The sequence below is a fragment of the Malaclemys terrapin genome, chromosome 2 (assembly GCF_027887155.1).
Source record: "Malaclemys terrapin pileata isolate rMalTer1 chromosome 2, rMalTer1.hap1, whole genome shotgun sequence".
Classification (NCBI taxonomy): domain Eukaryota; kingdom Metazoa; phylum Chordata; order Testudines; family Emydidae; genus Malaclemys; species Malaclemys terrapin.
In genome coordinates this window covers 75,723,969-75,741,649 of record NC_071506.1, presented here as the reverse complement: position 1 = coordinate 75,741,649, position 17,681 = coordinate 75,723,969, and the positions used below count along the sequence as shown (strand labels likewise).

At 43.3% G+C, this 17,681-nt stretch overlaps 1 protein-coding gene across 7 annotated transcripts in view; it reads right to left on the bottom strand.

Moving 5' to 3' along the window:
- Positions 1 to 2,584: 2,584 nt before the first annotated feature.
- Positions 2,585 to 17,681, bottom strand: part of LOC128831059 (opsin-5-like) — a 101,211-nt gene continuing 86,114 nt past the window's right edge. For 5 of the 7 annotated variants that reach the window (XM_054017137.1, XM_054017136.1, XM_054017138.1 and 2 more), the window contains one exon: positions 9,229 to 10,033. In XM_054017137.1, coding sequence (XP_053873112.1) covers positions 9,416 to 10,033 — 618 coding nt within the window. In that variant the 3' untranslated portion in view covers positions 9,229 to 9,415. Of the gene's footprint in view, positions 3,044 to 9,222; positions 10,034 to 17,681 lie in introns of those variants that run through there. The other 2 variants (XM_054017141.1, XM_054017142.1) reach the window with 2 other exon arrangements.

Genomic DNA, 17,681 nt, shown 5'->3' with positions numbered 1-17,681 from the left:
TGCCAATGTGGACACAAGAACAAAAGGATATAAACCGGCCATCAACAAATTTAGACTTTAAGTTAGGTGAAGGTTTCTAACCATTAGAGTGAAGTTCTGGAACAGCCTTCCAAGGAGAGCAGTGAGGGCAAAAGTCCTAACTGGCTTCAAGCCTGAGCTTCATAAGTTTATGGAGGGGATGGTATGATGGAGCTGCCTATGATGGCATGTGGCCCATCAGTGATTGCCATAGGAAAAATCCCCAATGGCCAGACAGGAGATTAGTTGGGGAGGGCTCTGAGTTACTACAGAGAATTCTTTCCCAGGTATCTGCCTGGTGGGTCTTTCCCACATGCTCAGGATCTAACTAATGGCCATATTTGGGGCCAGGAAGGAATTTTTGCCTGGTCAGATTAGCAGAGACCCTGGGGGATTTTGCCTTCCTCTACAGCATTGGGCACAGGTCACTTGCAGGTTTAAACTAGTGTAATGGTGAATTCTCTGTTAATTGAAGTCTTTAAACCATGATTTGAGGACTTCAGTAACTCAACCATAGGCTAGGGGTCTATTTCAGGTGTGAGTGGGTGAGGTTCTGTGGCCTGCAACGTGGCGGTGGTTGGACTAGATGATCACCTTCTGACCTGAAAGTCTATGGGTCTATAATGATTATTTTTCATATTTTCTATATTAAGATAGGACCATAAATATGCATGGTGCTTTATGGACTTGTAAAGAGACAGACCCCTATTCCAAAGAAGGAGGGGCAAATGGATATAGAACCCCATACAAAATATGTAAGATAGAAAGATATAGTATTTACAGCCCAAAATTAAAGGGGAAAGCTACATAAATCAGAAATAAGTCAGAACCAAAAAGATTGTACTTCTAGGGAAATGGATTTCTAGTTAGCAGCAGCAGCAGTCAGAACGCAGCTGGGTGAAGAGCCCTTTGTTGATAATGCACATTAATCCCAGTAGCACTAATCTTTTAACTGGTGGGGCAGAAAGAGAGACACAGGGCATAAGACCACAGGAAAAATTGTCACAAATGGAAATGAAGAGATGCCTGTGATAGCAAGAGTAAGATTTCTGCAGTAGCAGGGATCAGTAGTGAACGTCGCTCTGTACTCACATTCTACACCCTATTGTAATAATCTTTTATGCAAAGTATGCCGTGTGAGGGATCATTTAAAAACTCATAACTTGCTGGTAAGCATTGGCATGGTAGGATGTGCTTTATATGTAAAGTTATACATTTCCCCATATGATGTTAAAAATACATGTTCAGACTCACGTAGCATCAAACTGGTCAACATACTTGTCTTGAACAAAGCAGTGTATGCTTATCTTAATTTGCATGTAAGCAGTAAACAGAGTCGTCAAGCAGAAGGGGGAAGGGACACTGGAACAATTTGTACAGTGGGGGAGCTGAGAGCCATTTAACCAAACTGCAAACCCTGTATATAATGGAAACCACTTCAAACCAAGGGGTGCTACCGCACACCCCAACACTCCTAGTCATAGACCCAGACTTTCTAATTTCCAGGGGGGCTCCACCCAGGCTCCACCCCTTCCCCCAATGCCCCACCCTGCCCTGTCTCTTCCTGCCCTGCCCCCCCGCCTCTTCCCACCCCATTCCATCCCCCCCAAGTGCTCCCCATCCTCGCTGCTCTCCCCTGCCCCCAGCGCCTCCTGCAAGTCGCTGAACAGCTGTTCCGTGGCAGGCAGGAGGCACTGGGAGGGAGGGAGAGATGCTGATTGGTGACTGGGGGGAGGGGGAGGGGCTGATATGGGGGCGCACCCATGGAGTCAGAGCCTATGCTCCTAGTTTTTCCTAATATCTAGCCTACATTTCCCATGCTGCAAACCAAGTTGCTTACTTTTTGTCCTACTTCCAGTGAACATGGAGAAAAACTGATCACTGTCCTCTTTATAACAATTATAATCATGTACGTAATCATCAGCTGGTTTTAAATCAAAGGTGTTTATTTTTAAAGTTCTAAACTAACCGGTAATATTAACATCAATCATTCCTACTGACCACCTGCCTGACAACAAAAGTGCCATTTCATGGCAGTTGTGATAGCATTTGTGTGTGTGAGGAGGTTAGCCATCTGCTAGGATCTGAAATCACCCACGTGTATCACCAAACCTTTCAAACAGCCACCAGATGGTAATGACTTTCAATCACTTCTGATTGGGATCACATTTGAATTGGTGACCTTAAGAGCCAAAGGCTTCATATTCCAGTACAAATATCCTGAGTAATCACATTCTCTTACAAAATGTTTAAACTTTGAGAGGTGTGGTATTTCAAAGTGTTGTTGTAGCCATATTGAGTCCAGGACATTAGAGAGTCAAGGTGGGTAAGGTAATATCATTTACTCTACCAACTTCTGTAGATAGGCATAACATTTTTTACTATATTCTTTGTGTTGGGCATGAAAGACTACTACCTGCAACAGAAATCCCCTTGCTTTTACTACCACTGCTGTTATTATTGACATTTATTCTGAAACCTGTCCTTAAAAGTTGATTTTACTCAATATATTTAAAAATCGCACCACATCATCAGCAACAGTAAGCATGAATTCACTCCACCTACATGATGATATCACTCCTTTTATTGTTTCACCTTGAAAAACAAATTTTTCTTCCAATAATTGACTCCAGCGTTTTTCATAAGACCTTAATACATAATGTCAAGAAGACCCTGTAATCAGCAGCATCATGATTTGCAAATACATTTATTTGCAAGTAACTCATAACAATAGTCTAACTCTGAAAAATGATAGATGGACCAATCCAAAGGCAGACAGGTTGGGAAGAATTTTCTGTGACTGATTACACCAGAAAAAGCATTTAATGTAAAAAGAACTTTTTTCAAACAACAAACATAATTCAGAATTTGACTGTCAGTCTGATTGCTTGGGGACACTGGGCATTGCTTCATAATTCTCTTCAAAGGCACAATCCTGCTCCCATTAACTCCAAAAAGGAATAAGCTGAGGGTTCGATGTTCACTGTAAAACAAAAAATGTTCTACCCATCATCTGAAATCTGAACTGTGGGGAAAAGAAAAGTTGAAAGTGACATGTTGGTTTTTAAGCAAATGTTTTACTCCACACTCAGAACCTATGACTAGTTCAGGCACTCCAATGGAGATTTGGAGGGAAGAAACAGTGATACATTAACTTTATGTCTATACATTATATAATAATCAGTGTATAAATACTCATGAATTTCCTAGAGAACATAGACACTGTATAGTGCAAACTATTCTTATTCCTCCCGCCCCCAACATGTGTTTTCAATTGAAAGCCTGAGGGTTTTTTTTCTGATTTGCTTTTATTGAGCAAACAAACAAACAAACAAAAACAATCTTCACTGTTCAATTTGGTTATTCCGAACATTAGCTCATCAGATAGGTGATGTACAGCTTGGCACAAATAGGAGATACAGTGAGAGGCTTCAGAATTTCCTGAGTGTTTTAAATAGGGGAAAATATTACAACCAATATTGACAGGCCTAAGGAAGGTGGGTGCTTTGAAAATCCCAGCCTACTAGTTGTTTTTTCCTGTTTTATATAGTCCTGCATTCTTATCGTATTCCAGATAATCACAATGTACAGGTCATTCATCTCATAGTAGTGAGCCAACCATCTACGGCCCCAGTCCTCTAGAGCAGGGGTGGCCAACCTGAGCCTCAGCAGGAGCCAGAATTTACCAATGTACATTGCCAAAGAGCCACAGTAATATGTCAGCAACCCCCACCCCATTAGCTCCTCCACTCCCAGCGCCTCCTGCCCACCGGCAGCCCCGCCGATCAGTGCCTCCTCCGCCCTCCCCACATCTCCTAATCAGCTGTTTCGTGGTGTGCAGGAGACTCTGGGGAGGAGGAGTGAGGGCACGGAAGGCTCAGGGGAGAGGGTGGGAAGGGTTGGAGTGGGGGCCAGGCCTGTGACAGAGCCAGGGGTTGAGCAGCAAGCACCCCCAGCACACTAGAAAGTTGGCGCCTGTAGCTCCAGCCCCGGAGTCAGTGTCTATACAAGGAGCCACATATTAACTTCTGAAGAGCCGCATGTGGCTCTAGAGCCACAGGTTGGCCACCCCTGCTCTAGAGACTTGTGTGCATGTGGTAAGAAATCTCACTGAAACCAGTAGGACTCCTCGCAGGGAATATCTACACAGTAGTGGGAGGGTGTTTCCCAGCACATGCAGAGAGATGCGCTAGCACTGTTTGAGCTAGCACACTAAAAACAGCAGTATGGCTGCAACAGCACAGAGAGCAGCTCAGGCTAGCTGTTTGAGCACCCCCTGGGGAAGTCCATTGGGATAGTATTAGGGCTCCTAGCCCAAGCTGCCACCCAGGCTGCCACGGCCACACTGCTATTTTTAGTGTGCCAGCTCGAGCAGGGCTAGCCTGGGTCTACCCAGGCCGAGAAGTACCCTCCCAGATGCTATGTAGACACCCACAGGGCATAGAGTCGTCTTCTTAGCGTATGCGCAAGGTGACATGTGGCCAGGTTCCATAATTAGTTTAGGGCCTCATTCTATTCCACCTGAAGTCAATGGCAGAACTTCCTTTAACCTCAGTGATGCTAATCGAAACTTCAGTTTTAATTTGCACATCCTTCAAAAAACAAAACAGCTCATTTATAGGGTAATATGGCTCTTAAAGAGACGTGGTGTTTTAGCCACACACGAGCTTTTTCTCTAATACAGTCTAAATGTTTTATAGTCTGCAACAAACAGCTACTCATGTAATTTTAAATATTCTGCAACTATGGGAAACTAGCATCAAAAGCATCATGTACATGGGAATAGATGGAGGGCGAAGGGGGAGACAGTTTAAGTAGAGGGCAAGAAGCCACACAATAGGTCCCAAGTAAACAAGCTGTATACTATCTGTTGCAATAATATCCATTTAAATAGCGGCTTACTCAGAATTTCAGGGGGGAATACGGTCTGGAAACCATCAAAATACAACACCAAAACCAAACTCAAGATTTATCAGAGCTGTGTACTTTCAACATTACTTTATAGTGCAGAATGCTGGGGAATGAGAAAGTATGACATGTCCAAACTGTCTTCAGTCCATACAACCTGCCTCAGAAAAATCCTCTGTATCTTTTGGCCCAGAACAATCTCAAATTAAGATCTATTGACCCAGTGCAGCCAAAAGGATCTGAGCACCATCATTGCCAGGAGGCGCTGGAGATGGATCGGTCATGTGCTTTGGATGGAAATTGATTTAATCATCAGAGTAGCAATAAGATGGACACCTGAAGGCAAGCGAAAACGAGGCCACCTGAAAACAACATGGCGAAGAGCTGCGGAAGCCGACCTGAAAAACCTGGGCCACTGAAAGACTTGCCGGAAACAGACAGGAGTGGAGGAGCTTCATCATTGCCCTAAACGCTAAAGGAATAACGGGAACATGATGACGACGATTACTCAGAATCGCTGGTAGAGTTTAAATGGTTAGGTCACTGGCATTCAAGTACTTTCCCTATGAGCCACCATAGAAACTTCAACGAAATGTGCTGGTGCCACATGATTATTTACAGAACTAAACACATGCAGTTTATTTCACTGGTGGTTTGGGTGGTGTCTCTTGAGGAACATAAGACTAACTACTTGGATTGCAAGTTCTTTGGGACAAAGACTGCAGCTTTGTGTATGTTTATACAGAACCTAGCACGATTCAGCCCCAATCCTGAGAGAGGCCTCTGAGCACCACTGCAATATAAATATTAAGTAATGATGACTGCATACTTGAACTACAGGGCTGTGGTCTGACCAAGATGGTAGCCTGGCACTGTCAGGGTGCCCTCTGCTTCCATGATAGGAAATGATATAGCACTTCTTGTTGACTGAGCCGTGGCAGTATAGAAAAAAGGGTGGTGGTGGTGCTAGATGAACCAACCTCCTCCCCAGCCCACTACACTCACTAGTAGGGGTGTCAGTAGTGTTGCCAACAGTCCCTTATTACAAGGGATGTCCCTTATTTTTTCATCTCTGTACAACAAGATCAGGAGTTGCTGAATGCTGCAAAAAGCAGCAAGAAATACCCCAGGCGAATATAAGTGAGTCATGCTTATTAATAATAATAATAATAATATTGGGATGAGAGGTGGGGCATGAGATGCTAAGAAAACAGTCCCTTACTTTTGAAATACAATGTTGGCAACCCTAAGTTTTAGAAGTCTTTTTTTTTTTTGGTCTCTCTCTCTCCTATCTCCGGAAAAACAAAAAACAAAACACCAGGGTTAAGCAAGTGAACATCATAACCTCTGCAGCTGCACAACCCTGACAGAGATCTATAATGTGCTGCAAAAGGGAGCACCACTGAGGAGGAAGGATAACAAGAAAGGAGGAGGTAAAAGAGACTAGGAACAAACACAAAGAAAAAAACGTGCGTATTTCTATCCAGCAAGACTTAAATTGTAAACCAAACCCCGGCACCAAAGGCACCAGATCTTCAGCTAGTGTAAAACTGTGCAGCTCCATCAATATCAGTGCAAAGCTGCACTGGTTTACACCATCTGATATTCCTAGATTCTAAGGCCAGAAGAGACCATTATGACCATCTAGTCTTACTTCTTGTATAACACACACCATAGAATTTCCCCAAAGTAATTCCTGTTTGAACTAAAGAATGTCTTTAAAAAAAAAATCTAAGCTTGATTTGAAGATTTACAGTTATGAAGACTCCACCACAATCCTTGGTAAGAGGGTTAATTATCCTCATTTTTAAAAACTTACTCCCCTATCTAAATTTATCTAGATTCAACTTCTAGCCATTGGATCGTGTTATACCTTTTTCTGCTAGATTGAAGAGCCCATTATCAAATTTCTGTTCCCCACCTGGGTACTTATAGACTATGATCAGGTTACTCCTTAACCATCTCTTTGTTAAGCTAAATAGATTGAGCTCCTTGAGTCTATCATTATAAGGCATGTTTTCCAATCCTTTGATAATTCTCATGGCTCTTCTCTGAACTCTCTCCAATTTATCAACATCCTTCTTGAATTGTGGGTACCAGACTGGACACAGTATTTCAGCAGTGGTCACACTGATGCCAAAGACAGAAGTAAAATAACCTCTCTACTCCAGCTCGACATTTGTCTGTTTATGCATCCAAGGATGCTTTTGATCACAGCTTTGAACTGGGAGTTCATTTTCAGCTGATTATCCACCATAACCCCCCAAAATATTTTCAGAGTCACTGCTCCCCAGAATAGAGTTCTCCGTCTGTAAGTATGGCCTGCATTCTTTGTTCCTAGATGAGTACATTTACATTTGACGGTATTAAAACTCATATTGTTTGCTTGAGCCCAGCTTACCAAATTATCCAGAGTCTCACCCTTTGAGTTCTCCCTACTCCTTCTCTTCACCCCAGTTATTCCAAGGTCCTTACTAGGAAACTGGGACTATTATTTTGATATTTCTGGGTCAAATTCCTGTCAGTTACACCAGTGTAAATATGGAGTATATCTGTTTAAAAATCAACAGTTACTCTGATTTTACTCTAGTGTAAATTGGAGCAAAAGTTGCCTCTTTGTCTCTTCATGGTAAGGAACAAAATTATCTTTGGTACCGACATTGAAAGCAGCATACATGATTATTCTCCAGGGCTTTTTGGAAAACAGGCATTTCATACAGCATCTACCTTTTAATTTCTGTTACAGTTAGAACAGCATGAGGTTGTCTTTTTAAAATTCTTATATGCATTATGCTATTTTAGGGTTACCAGATTTCCACAATCAAAAAAGAGGACACTGGGGGGGGGAGCCCCGCCCTAGCCCCGCCCCCATCCACTCCATCCCACTTCCCAACCCCTGACTGCCCCCCTCAGAACTCCCAACCCCCCCGCTTCTTGTCCCCTGACTGCCCCCTGCTGAGAACCCCCCACCCTAACTGTCCCCCACCCTACCTGTCCCTTGACTGCCCCGACCCTTATCCACTCGCATGGGTGGCAGGATAGTAGAAATTTTGGTGGTGCCCAGAACCCGCCCCCCCCACCTGCCTAAGGCTCTGGGAGGGGGGTTGGATGGGGGGAGGCGGTCTGGGGTGCAGGTCCTGGGCTGGGGATTAGGGTGCAGGAGGGGTGCAGGGTGCAGGCTCTGGGATAGAGTTTGGGTGCTGGGTTCAGGCTCCGGGCTGGGGCAGGGGGTGGGTATGCGGGAGGGGGTGAGGGGTGCAGACTCTGGGATGGAGTTTGGGGATGGGAGACAGTGCAAAGGGAGGGGGTGCAGGCTTTGGGGGGGAGTTTTAGGGCAGGAGGGGGTGTGTGGGAAGGGGGAGGGGGTTTGGGAGGGAGTTTGGGGATAGGAGGGGGTGCAAGGGTGAGAGCTGTGGGGCTGAGGATGAGGGGTTCATGATGTAGGAGGGAGCTCAGGGCTGGGTCAGAGGATTAGGGTGTGGGGGGGATGAGGGCTCAGGGCTGGGGATGAGGGGTTCATGATGCAGGAGGCTCAGGGCTGGGGCAGAGGATTAGGGTGCGGGGGGATGAGGGGTTTGGGGTGTTGGAGAGGCTCGGGGCTAGGGTGGAAGGGCAGGGTAAAGGCAGCCTATCTTGCCATTAGTGGATGGGGGGCACTAGGACCCGGGGGCAGCAGACAGCAGTTGCTGCTGGCTCTGGCAGTACAAGCAGGCAAGGGAGAGGCAGGCGGGGGGGACCCATAGGGGAGGGATGCGCGGAGGGGGGGTGGCAGGTGGAGGCCGGGGACCCATCCAACCCTCCCCCTGCTCCCTGACTGCCCCCTGGGACTCCCCTTATCATGCCCACGTCCACGTGTAGGCAAAACACGCTGCAGGCAGCAGGGGGGAGCAGGGGAGGGCTCTGGCTGCTGGAGGCCAATGGGAGCGGCTCAATCAGGCCCAGCCACCCAATCAGCAGCCGCACTCTGCATGGAAGGGAGGGAGGGATGGGAGGGGGAAAATCCCGGACCTTTTAACCTTGTTACCAATTCCTCCCGGACGGCTATTTAGAGACGCAAAAGCCGGACAAGTCCAGGGAAATACGGACGGATGGTAACCCTATGCTATTTGCCTTGAGTGAACAGAATATAAAACATACAACTTTTAGAAAGAATAACAACGCCTTACAGAAATGTCCTCAGAATATCCAGGGGTCTGTTTCCTTGAAAACAAAGTAAACAAGAGCTCTGAAACTCAAAGTGGGAAGAAGATTAATTGCAATAGTACTGTTTGAATACAGTTAGCACAAGATACTTACTGAAGTCTGCATTGTGAGAGTCAAACATCCTTTTTAACAAGTTCATGCTCCATTAGGCATTCTATCAAAGGACACGTGAGGGAACCAGGAAAACTGTATAGAAAATGGGCAGTGGGTGGGTTGTTTAGAAAAGGTTACATTCAGAAGTCTGGTACCATTACTTTACTGTTTCTTAAATGAAACCCTCCAGACTCTAAAGATTTGCAAATCTGCTGTGTGCAGGTATTGTTTCCAAGGTGATTTCAAAGTTATCATTTTGAGTGTTTTTTTCGCCTTGGACAACCACCTTTACAGATTTCTTGGCATCCTGCTTCCGTTTTGCTTGGAGACTACTCTCCAAAGACACACTTTCTTGAGGAGTATATTCCATAGTGCTTAACCTCTCCTGGCAGCATTTTGGATAGTTCTTAAAGCATTCAAAAGTATCACTGCACTTTTCACAAGGGAAGTAAGAACATCCTTCCACAGTCTGCACTGAGTTACAGCTGGACTCATTTCTCCCTTTAAATGATTTCAGGCCGATTTCCAGAACTGACCTGTAACTGCAACTCTGTAGGGCCTTGAGGCAAAAACAAGTCCTGATGCATAATTGCTGGAGAACTCCAAAATCTTTGGCAAGGGTGCTTCGGAAATTGGGCTTCAGAAGAAGATAGGTAACTGGGTTGTAGAGTGTTGAGGACTTTGCAAAGACAGCTGGCACAGCAAAGGCTAGTGGAGGAATCCCTTCTATGGAGCCAAAAGCTGCCCACATGGCTATGATGGCATAGGGGCTCCAGGCAGTAAAAAATCCAATGCATACAGCAATGCTCATCTTGCAATGGAAGGAAAGAGGAAAGAAGTGGTGTTAGCTAAAACAGCATATGTGAGAAACATACTTCCAAACTACTGTGGGCATAAGACATTACCATGACTAATGCATCTGCTGAAGTGACTCTATGCCTTCCTCACTTTTCATCTTGTCTACCTTGTACATAGCTATTCTGTACTTGGATAATTGTTTCAGATAAGAAGCATACCAGGCTCCATTGTATCTGGAGCTTTTTGAGGACAGCTCTAGCATCTTAATCCTATCTGTTTCTCATGTCAGAGAAGGGCAAACATTGCCCTTGTAAAAACCTGAGGAAAAATGCAAAATCAGAGGAAATTCTCTTCTGACCATCAACAATAGACTTTTCTATTTCCTAGCCCAAATAATTGGTTTATATTGACTTTACTGTGTGCAGCCTTCCTTTAGAGATAGAGTTAAAGGAAAGAAGTTTAGTTTAGTTTAACTCTAATAAATCTATAAAACTTAATCTGTGGTGACTCATCTCATCACCAGTATCTAGAATAAAGAATTCTATGGGAGTTGCACACAGGCAACTGATGGATTAGTCAGGCCTCTGGTTTTTAAAAAATACATTTAAAGATTTTTAAAGCAGTTAAAATATTTAAGCCAGCAGCTGACTCAAATGAATGAATTCATATGAACTGCTGTTGCACAGCTAATTGATGAAGTTTTGATAGCTGCTTTTAAAAAACATTGGTTAAAACCCACCATTTAAAGAAGTGTATATGTATAAAGCAAAAATATGAGAGTAAATACCAGAATTGGAATACAAACACCAAAAGTCAGAAATCCCAGATATATTGTAAACTTTCATTCACACAGAGAGACCATAATCTACTATGAACCATTCTGAGCATCATTCAGAAATAAACTGTATTGAATACTTAAAAGATATATACAGACAAGAGTTCTCTCAGATAAGTGTCAGATTTCTGAACGAGTTGCATGAGCTCTGAATTGGTCAAGAATTGCAATTTCAAAATGAGAAATGAAGAAGAAAATCCATTTCACCTAAAGCAGTGTCAGGTCAAGGTGTGTTTTGGCAATGAATGCACTCACGTTTCCAAAAGCCTATTATGCTCTGTGCCTGTATTTCAGAACTACAAAGAGCTGGTAACTAGCTCATCTGGCTTTAAAATTCAACCATTCCCCCAGGCAGGCTCAGGCTACAAACTCTCATCTGCCAAAAGCATGTTTATATACACAAGTTCCATTGGTTTATGTAAGGGGATACTGAGAAAGGCCTTCTGAGCCCAGAATAAAACCAACATGTGTACAAGCTGTGCAGTACAATCTATTTTAAAACATGCATCTCTCTCCCAAGATTTTAATTAGTCTCGCCCTAAATTTGCAAATGTCAGGAACTACAGGCTAATTAAGTACAACATCCTCGGGAGAAAAATTAGTCCAAAAGACACTAAGCATTAGAAATGGGGATGTAAAACAAAAACTGAGGGACCTAGTCAAAACAATATCCTTTAAGTCAAAGATGAAATTAAAATCCTGAAAAACTCAGCGTGGAGGCTTAGCACAGGATAACAGAACCACAAGAGGCATGCATCCTTAAAACAATAAAGAACTTAGAAAAGCAGAGGAAAATACTACAGTTAAATTGCACAGTTTAACAACAATTAACACACTACTGGAAGGCTGTCAGCTCCTACAGTGATAAGGGTAATACAAGATTCTGAATAGGTTATTCCAGCCAACGCTTTTCAAAAAATGGAAATCCAACCCAGTGAAACTGAAAAAGGAGCATAAATTATGGAGGTTGTAGCTCAGTGGTTTGAGCATTTAAACCCAGGGTTGTGAGTTCAATCCTTGAGGGGGCCATTTATGGATCGGGGGCAAAAATCTGTCTGGGGATTGGTCCTGCTCTGAGCAGGGGGTTGGATTAGATGACCTCCTGAGGTCCCTTCCAACCCTGATATTCTATGATTCTTTCCTTAAATTGAATTGATAGTTCTGTGTTAAATCACAGTGTCCCTGCTGAATATTAGGCTAAGGCCTGTAAGATTTCAGCTTAGCCATAGCAGGCCTCAGGCCTAAGGAGGGTGCCATGGTTTAACTAGTTTAAACCCACAAGTGACCCATGCCCCATGCTGCAGAGGAAGGTGAAAAACTCTCAACTGCCAATCTGATCTGAGGGAAAATTCCTTCTTGACCCCAAATATGGTATTCAGTTAGATCCTGAGCACATGCGCAAGACCCACCAGCCAGACACTTGGGAAAGAATTCTCTGTAGTGATTCAGAATCCTTCCCATCTAGTGTCCCATCACCAGCTCTTGAAAGTGATTGACAATAAGTCAAGAACAAAGGTTTTGTAATGGAAAAATCAATATATCACTAATTATTAAAATTCTTTGATCAAGTCAAAAAAATTGTGAAAGACGGATGTCAGAGATCTGTGCCCCCCATTGGATGCTACACAAAAAGTGCAGACACACAAGTCCAATCCTTCCATCAGAAGCATTTGATGTCAGCTTAGCAATGACTGGCTCTCAGCCTGCCAGCCGAGGCCTTCTGATTATTTCTCCCCATTTCAGAATCCCAAGTGAAACAGACAAATAAGCCAGCACAAACAAAAGATTAAACAAAAGGGTGAAGAAGAAGAAGAAAAAAAGCCTGTAGTCAGTTCTAGCCAAGATATTTGGCCTCCCTTTCTTTAGAGGGGCGCTGGATGGGTTATAGTCCACTCCACAGTTCTTTGGGTCTCCAGCACAGGTATTAGGATACAATCTCTTCCCCCTTTTTACCACAGGGGATCTGTCTTCACTTTCTGTGAGGGCAGAATCTCTGGTAGCTCCCAGGCTCTTCCAGCTGCTTCCCTAGGGCTCCCTTCAACAACCTGCTCTCTTTCCAGGGCTGCCCACTACTGAATGGAGTTTCCTCCTTTTAAATGCCTTCTCCATTCCTGACATGACATGCAGGTGCAGCAGGGTGGGGCTGGTGCACTGGTGTACCTCCATTGGTGAAAATACACCGATACACACCTCCCTCCCCAAAAAAACCCTCACCCCCACCACATTCCAGTATAGACAGGACCAAAAAGCTGATTCAGAAGGTTACAAAAGCATAGTGGAAACCATTTACAAGATCAAATTGTGCAAATGTTTGAGTGGCAAAGGCTGATTTCACCAAATCTAGAGTGTAAAGGAAGCACCTTGATCATTTACTACACAAAACACTTAATTGTTTATATATATATATATATATATATATATATATATATATATATAATGCTTATATATAAACAATGAAGTGCCCCTAAAAGAATGAGAGATGTTAAATTTGATTAAGCCATAGTTAATCAAGTCTTTATGCATTTAATTTTTATTTATTAGACCTTTGGATTCCCGGTGTTTGTGTCCTAAAGACACATTGATCAAATGTAGAATTGTAGGAACAATTATGACTACTCTTCAAATCAATCTATACAGTAGGGATGAATACTCTCAGCTGTATGGTCTTATCTTTTAAAGCCAGCTGTACTTGACTGGTATGTTTGTTAGCATTCACAATTTTATTGTATCCCCAATATTATATTTAGTGTATAACCTTTTCTCAACCAAATACATTTTGAATAGGATACAAGATTCTGGACTTTCACATTTGGGTTCCAAAGAAACATTTTAGGTAGTGAAAGGACAGAGCATTTGTACTTGACTAGAAAAATAGCATTTGACCAGAATATGCTAGTTATTTAGAAATCTATGTTTCTCTTTATCCAGAAATCATCATTCGGCCTAAGTGATTTATTAATATTTTTGTATATTCCTTTTACTCATGTATCAGCTATATACACCACAGAGAAGTGATTGTAAGTGGGTGTAACTTTAACACCAATACGGGGAGATCTGATGGGTCATCTAACCCATTCTCCCTCTCCCCCTCCCCCTCAGGATGTGATTGATTTAATTATTGTTAAACCATTCTTGATAGATGGATGTCATTTCTGGCCTTGAATATCTTCTGGTGAAGGTGATACCATCTCCCTTGGCAAACTGTGCACTCATCTATCCAATGAAAGCCCAGGCAGGACATTAAAATCAAGCAGGAACAGACTTTGTGACCTTCTGATAATCTAACTGTGGGCTTTGGGCCAACTGTTCCAAACACTAAAACGAGAAAGATAATGATTTCTCTAACTTTAGACTCAGGCTGTAATTCAGCATTGCTGAAACTGCCGTAGCAGCAACTATGAGGACACTAATCCAGACTGGGTCACAGAGAAATACGACTCTGGATGAGGGCCAGTTTGAAGAGGTGACTTTGAAGAACATTCATAAACTTAACAAAAAAGGTATAAATACATTTTTAGATTGATAAGATGTCCTATCTAAGTAATGAAATCATTCCATAAGGCAATAAATAACTCCCTGAGGTTTGTAAAAAGTATCCAGAACCTAAGGCCTGATCCAAAGCCCATTGGAGTCAATGGAAAGATTACTTCTACTGACTCCAGTGGCCTTTGGTTCAAACCTCTATTTACTATGGGCCCACTACTGAAGAACAAGGATTAAAAATCAAACAACATTAACAATGGTTATCTTCCAATGACTACAAGCATTTGTGGGAAATTATCACTAATTTTTATTAAATTAGCACTTATCAAATCAGTATCCCACTCTCACAGGTGTTCTACAGACATAGTAAAGACAACCCCTGCCTGCAAAAGCTTAAAAGTAGTTGAAAATAAGACATAAGTAGATGAAAGAAACAAAATGTAAAACTTTATATAGTGCAGAATTATTGTATGTATTTGTACTGAGGCAGTGACTAGAAGCCCCAGCAAGAACTGAGGCCCCATTGTGCTAGCTACCGTACACAGACATGATATATCATATGCATCCAAAGAAGTGGGCTGTAGCCCACGAAAGCTTATGCTCTAATAAATTTGTTAGTCTCTAAGGTGCCACAAGTATTCCTGTTCTTTTTGCAGACATGATGAAATGTCAGTTCCTGCACCAAACAGTTAAGTCTCTAAGTGGTATAGTCAGGACTGGCACTTCCATTTAGGCGACCTAGGCAGTTGCCTAGGGCGCCAGGATTTGGGGGGGCTGCATTTTGCTGCCCTTGGCGGCAATTCGGCGGCGGGGGGGCCTTCCGCGCTCCGGGTCTTCGGCGGCTAGTCCTTCACTTGCTCCGGGACCCGCCACCGAAGTGCCCCAAAGTCCGGGAGCGCGGAAGGACCCCCCACCACCACCACAGAATTGCCGACGACGACCGGGAGCGCAGAAGGACCCCCGCCTACGGCGCCAAAAACCCTGGTGCCGCTCCTGCGTAACCTGGATCTTTCCAAATGGGGTCCTAGTGCTTGCCCAGATTTAGCTAGTTATTCCTCAGTGAATGATGCAGTTTGTAAAATATATCTCACGTGGCATGCTGTTAGGACTCAAAAGAATACAAATGTAAAGTAATGATAATGACTTCCTAAGTAGTGCTGGCAGAGGCAATGCATTGGTGGGGGCATGCAGGGTCATGTGCCACCCCAGATTTAACTGCTTGGCTTGTATTGAGCATGCTCACACAGACTGAGCATGCTCAGTAACATCTGCTGAAGCTGCTGCCCTCACTCTGCCCTTACTTGTGCCCTCCTCCCCCAATTTTTGGCAGGTACAGGTCGTCTCTCAGTGCTGGAATATATTCATCCTTGCCCTGCCTGTGAGTTTGGCCACTACTGTACAGCAGGGTCTGAACAATATAGCTTGGCTTGGAGGCAGATTTAAAAAAAAAAATCTCTGTGCATAAATAAATCACATACGTAGGCATTTTTCTACACATTATCCCTTTCCTATCTCATCCTACAAATGATCAACATGCAAAACTCCTTTGTGTGTATGTAAAAACAAGCACTTTTTGCACAAAAATTTTCATGGGCATAAAATTCTTCACAGAACCTATTGCTCTAGCAAAGTTATATGAATGCAAATGGAGGCCATGTTGAGGTTCCTGTACAGGTGTTTTAGATAAATAATATCCACATACCATACTGGTTAAGTAAGTATGGAGGAGAGAACAATTAAAGAGTGATAAGGGGAAGAATCAGATTATAAAAGATTTTTTGCATTGTATTTCTTGTTAGTTACTATCTTATTTTATTGTTGTTTTTGTTTGTTTGTTTGTTTGTTTAATATTAGGCACCAGAGTGGGTGTAGTTAGTACTGCACAGGAGTTTATTGGCAGAAATCTAGCGGGAAGAATAAAAGAGGATGCAGGGAACTAGTTAGCCTGACATCAATCCCAAGCAAAATAATAGAACAGTTAATTCTCAATCACCAAAGAATTAGAGGTTAAAAATATAATGAATGTCCGTCAACATGGCTTCATGGAAGGTAGGTCTTGTCAAACAAACCTGTTTTTTTTCTTTTCTTTACAAGATCTCGGGTCTGGTCAATGAAGCCAACTATGTTAATATAGTATCTAGGGATTTCTTCAAGGCATTTGACTTAGTACCAATGACATCTTGAAAACACTTGTTAGGTATACATAAGATGAATTAAAAACTGGTTCACTGACAGATCTCAAAATGTAATTGTTAATGGGGAGACATCAATAAGCAGGGTTGTTTCTAGTGAGATCTCTCCGGGACTGGTTCTTGGTCCAATGCCAAGTTTTTAATCAACAATATATGATCATATAAAATCTTTGCTGGTACAGTTTGCAGAGGACACAAAGATTGCTGGGTAGTAATGAGGAGGTTAGGTTATTGTTCCAGGGTGATCTGAATTGCCTGGTTTTAATAGTTACTGTGCAATCCAACAAAATCCATGTTAATACAGCCAAATACAAGGGAATACATCTGGGAAGAAAGAATGAAGGCTATACCTACAGAATGGGAGATTTTCTTGGCAAGCAATGGCTCAGAAAATGATTTAGGGAGTCTCTGCCGGGACCTACCTCCATGGTGCCCCCTTCTGGCCCAATGGGCACTACTTAGACTGCTGCAGGGTTTCCATTGGTCAGTTGCCGCCTCTAATGTGTTTGGTGCAGTGGCGTTTTAGTCCTTCAACTCACACTTGAGTCCCACTCCTTCCAGGTGTTAAAGTGCAAAAATAAAGGAATCCTAAAACTCAAAATAGGGTCAATCCAAGGACACTTCAGCAGAACCCCACTCTTTTGTGCAGGGCTTGTCTTCATGCAGCCAGTCCTTTGATCAGTCTCCATGGACCTAGTTGTTCCATCCACCAGGAGGTTGGTCCAGGCAGCAAGTGGTCTCAGACTCTTGGCTGAAACCAGGTTTCTCTCACCAAGGGAGAAGCAAAGCTCTGTTCTCCATCCTGGTCAGCCCCAAACTGAGCTGGGCCTTCTCCATAACTCCCCTCTCCACATCTGACATCTGTTACCAGTGTAGCTGGACAGGGCCAGTTGGATCCACAGACCCTCATTAACCTCCTCCCCTCCAGTGTCATTATAAAGAACTGTCTGAACATGAGCTCTCAGTGCAATGCTGCAGCAAAGAGAGGCCAGTGTGATCCTTAGCTGTAATAAAGAGGGAATATCAAGTAGGGAAGTGGTCTTGCCTCTGTACACAGCATTGGTAAGGCCATTCCTAGAATACTCATGTCCAGTTCTGGTGTCCCCACTTCAAGAAGTATGTGGAAATGTTGGAGCAAATTCAAAGGAGGG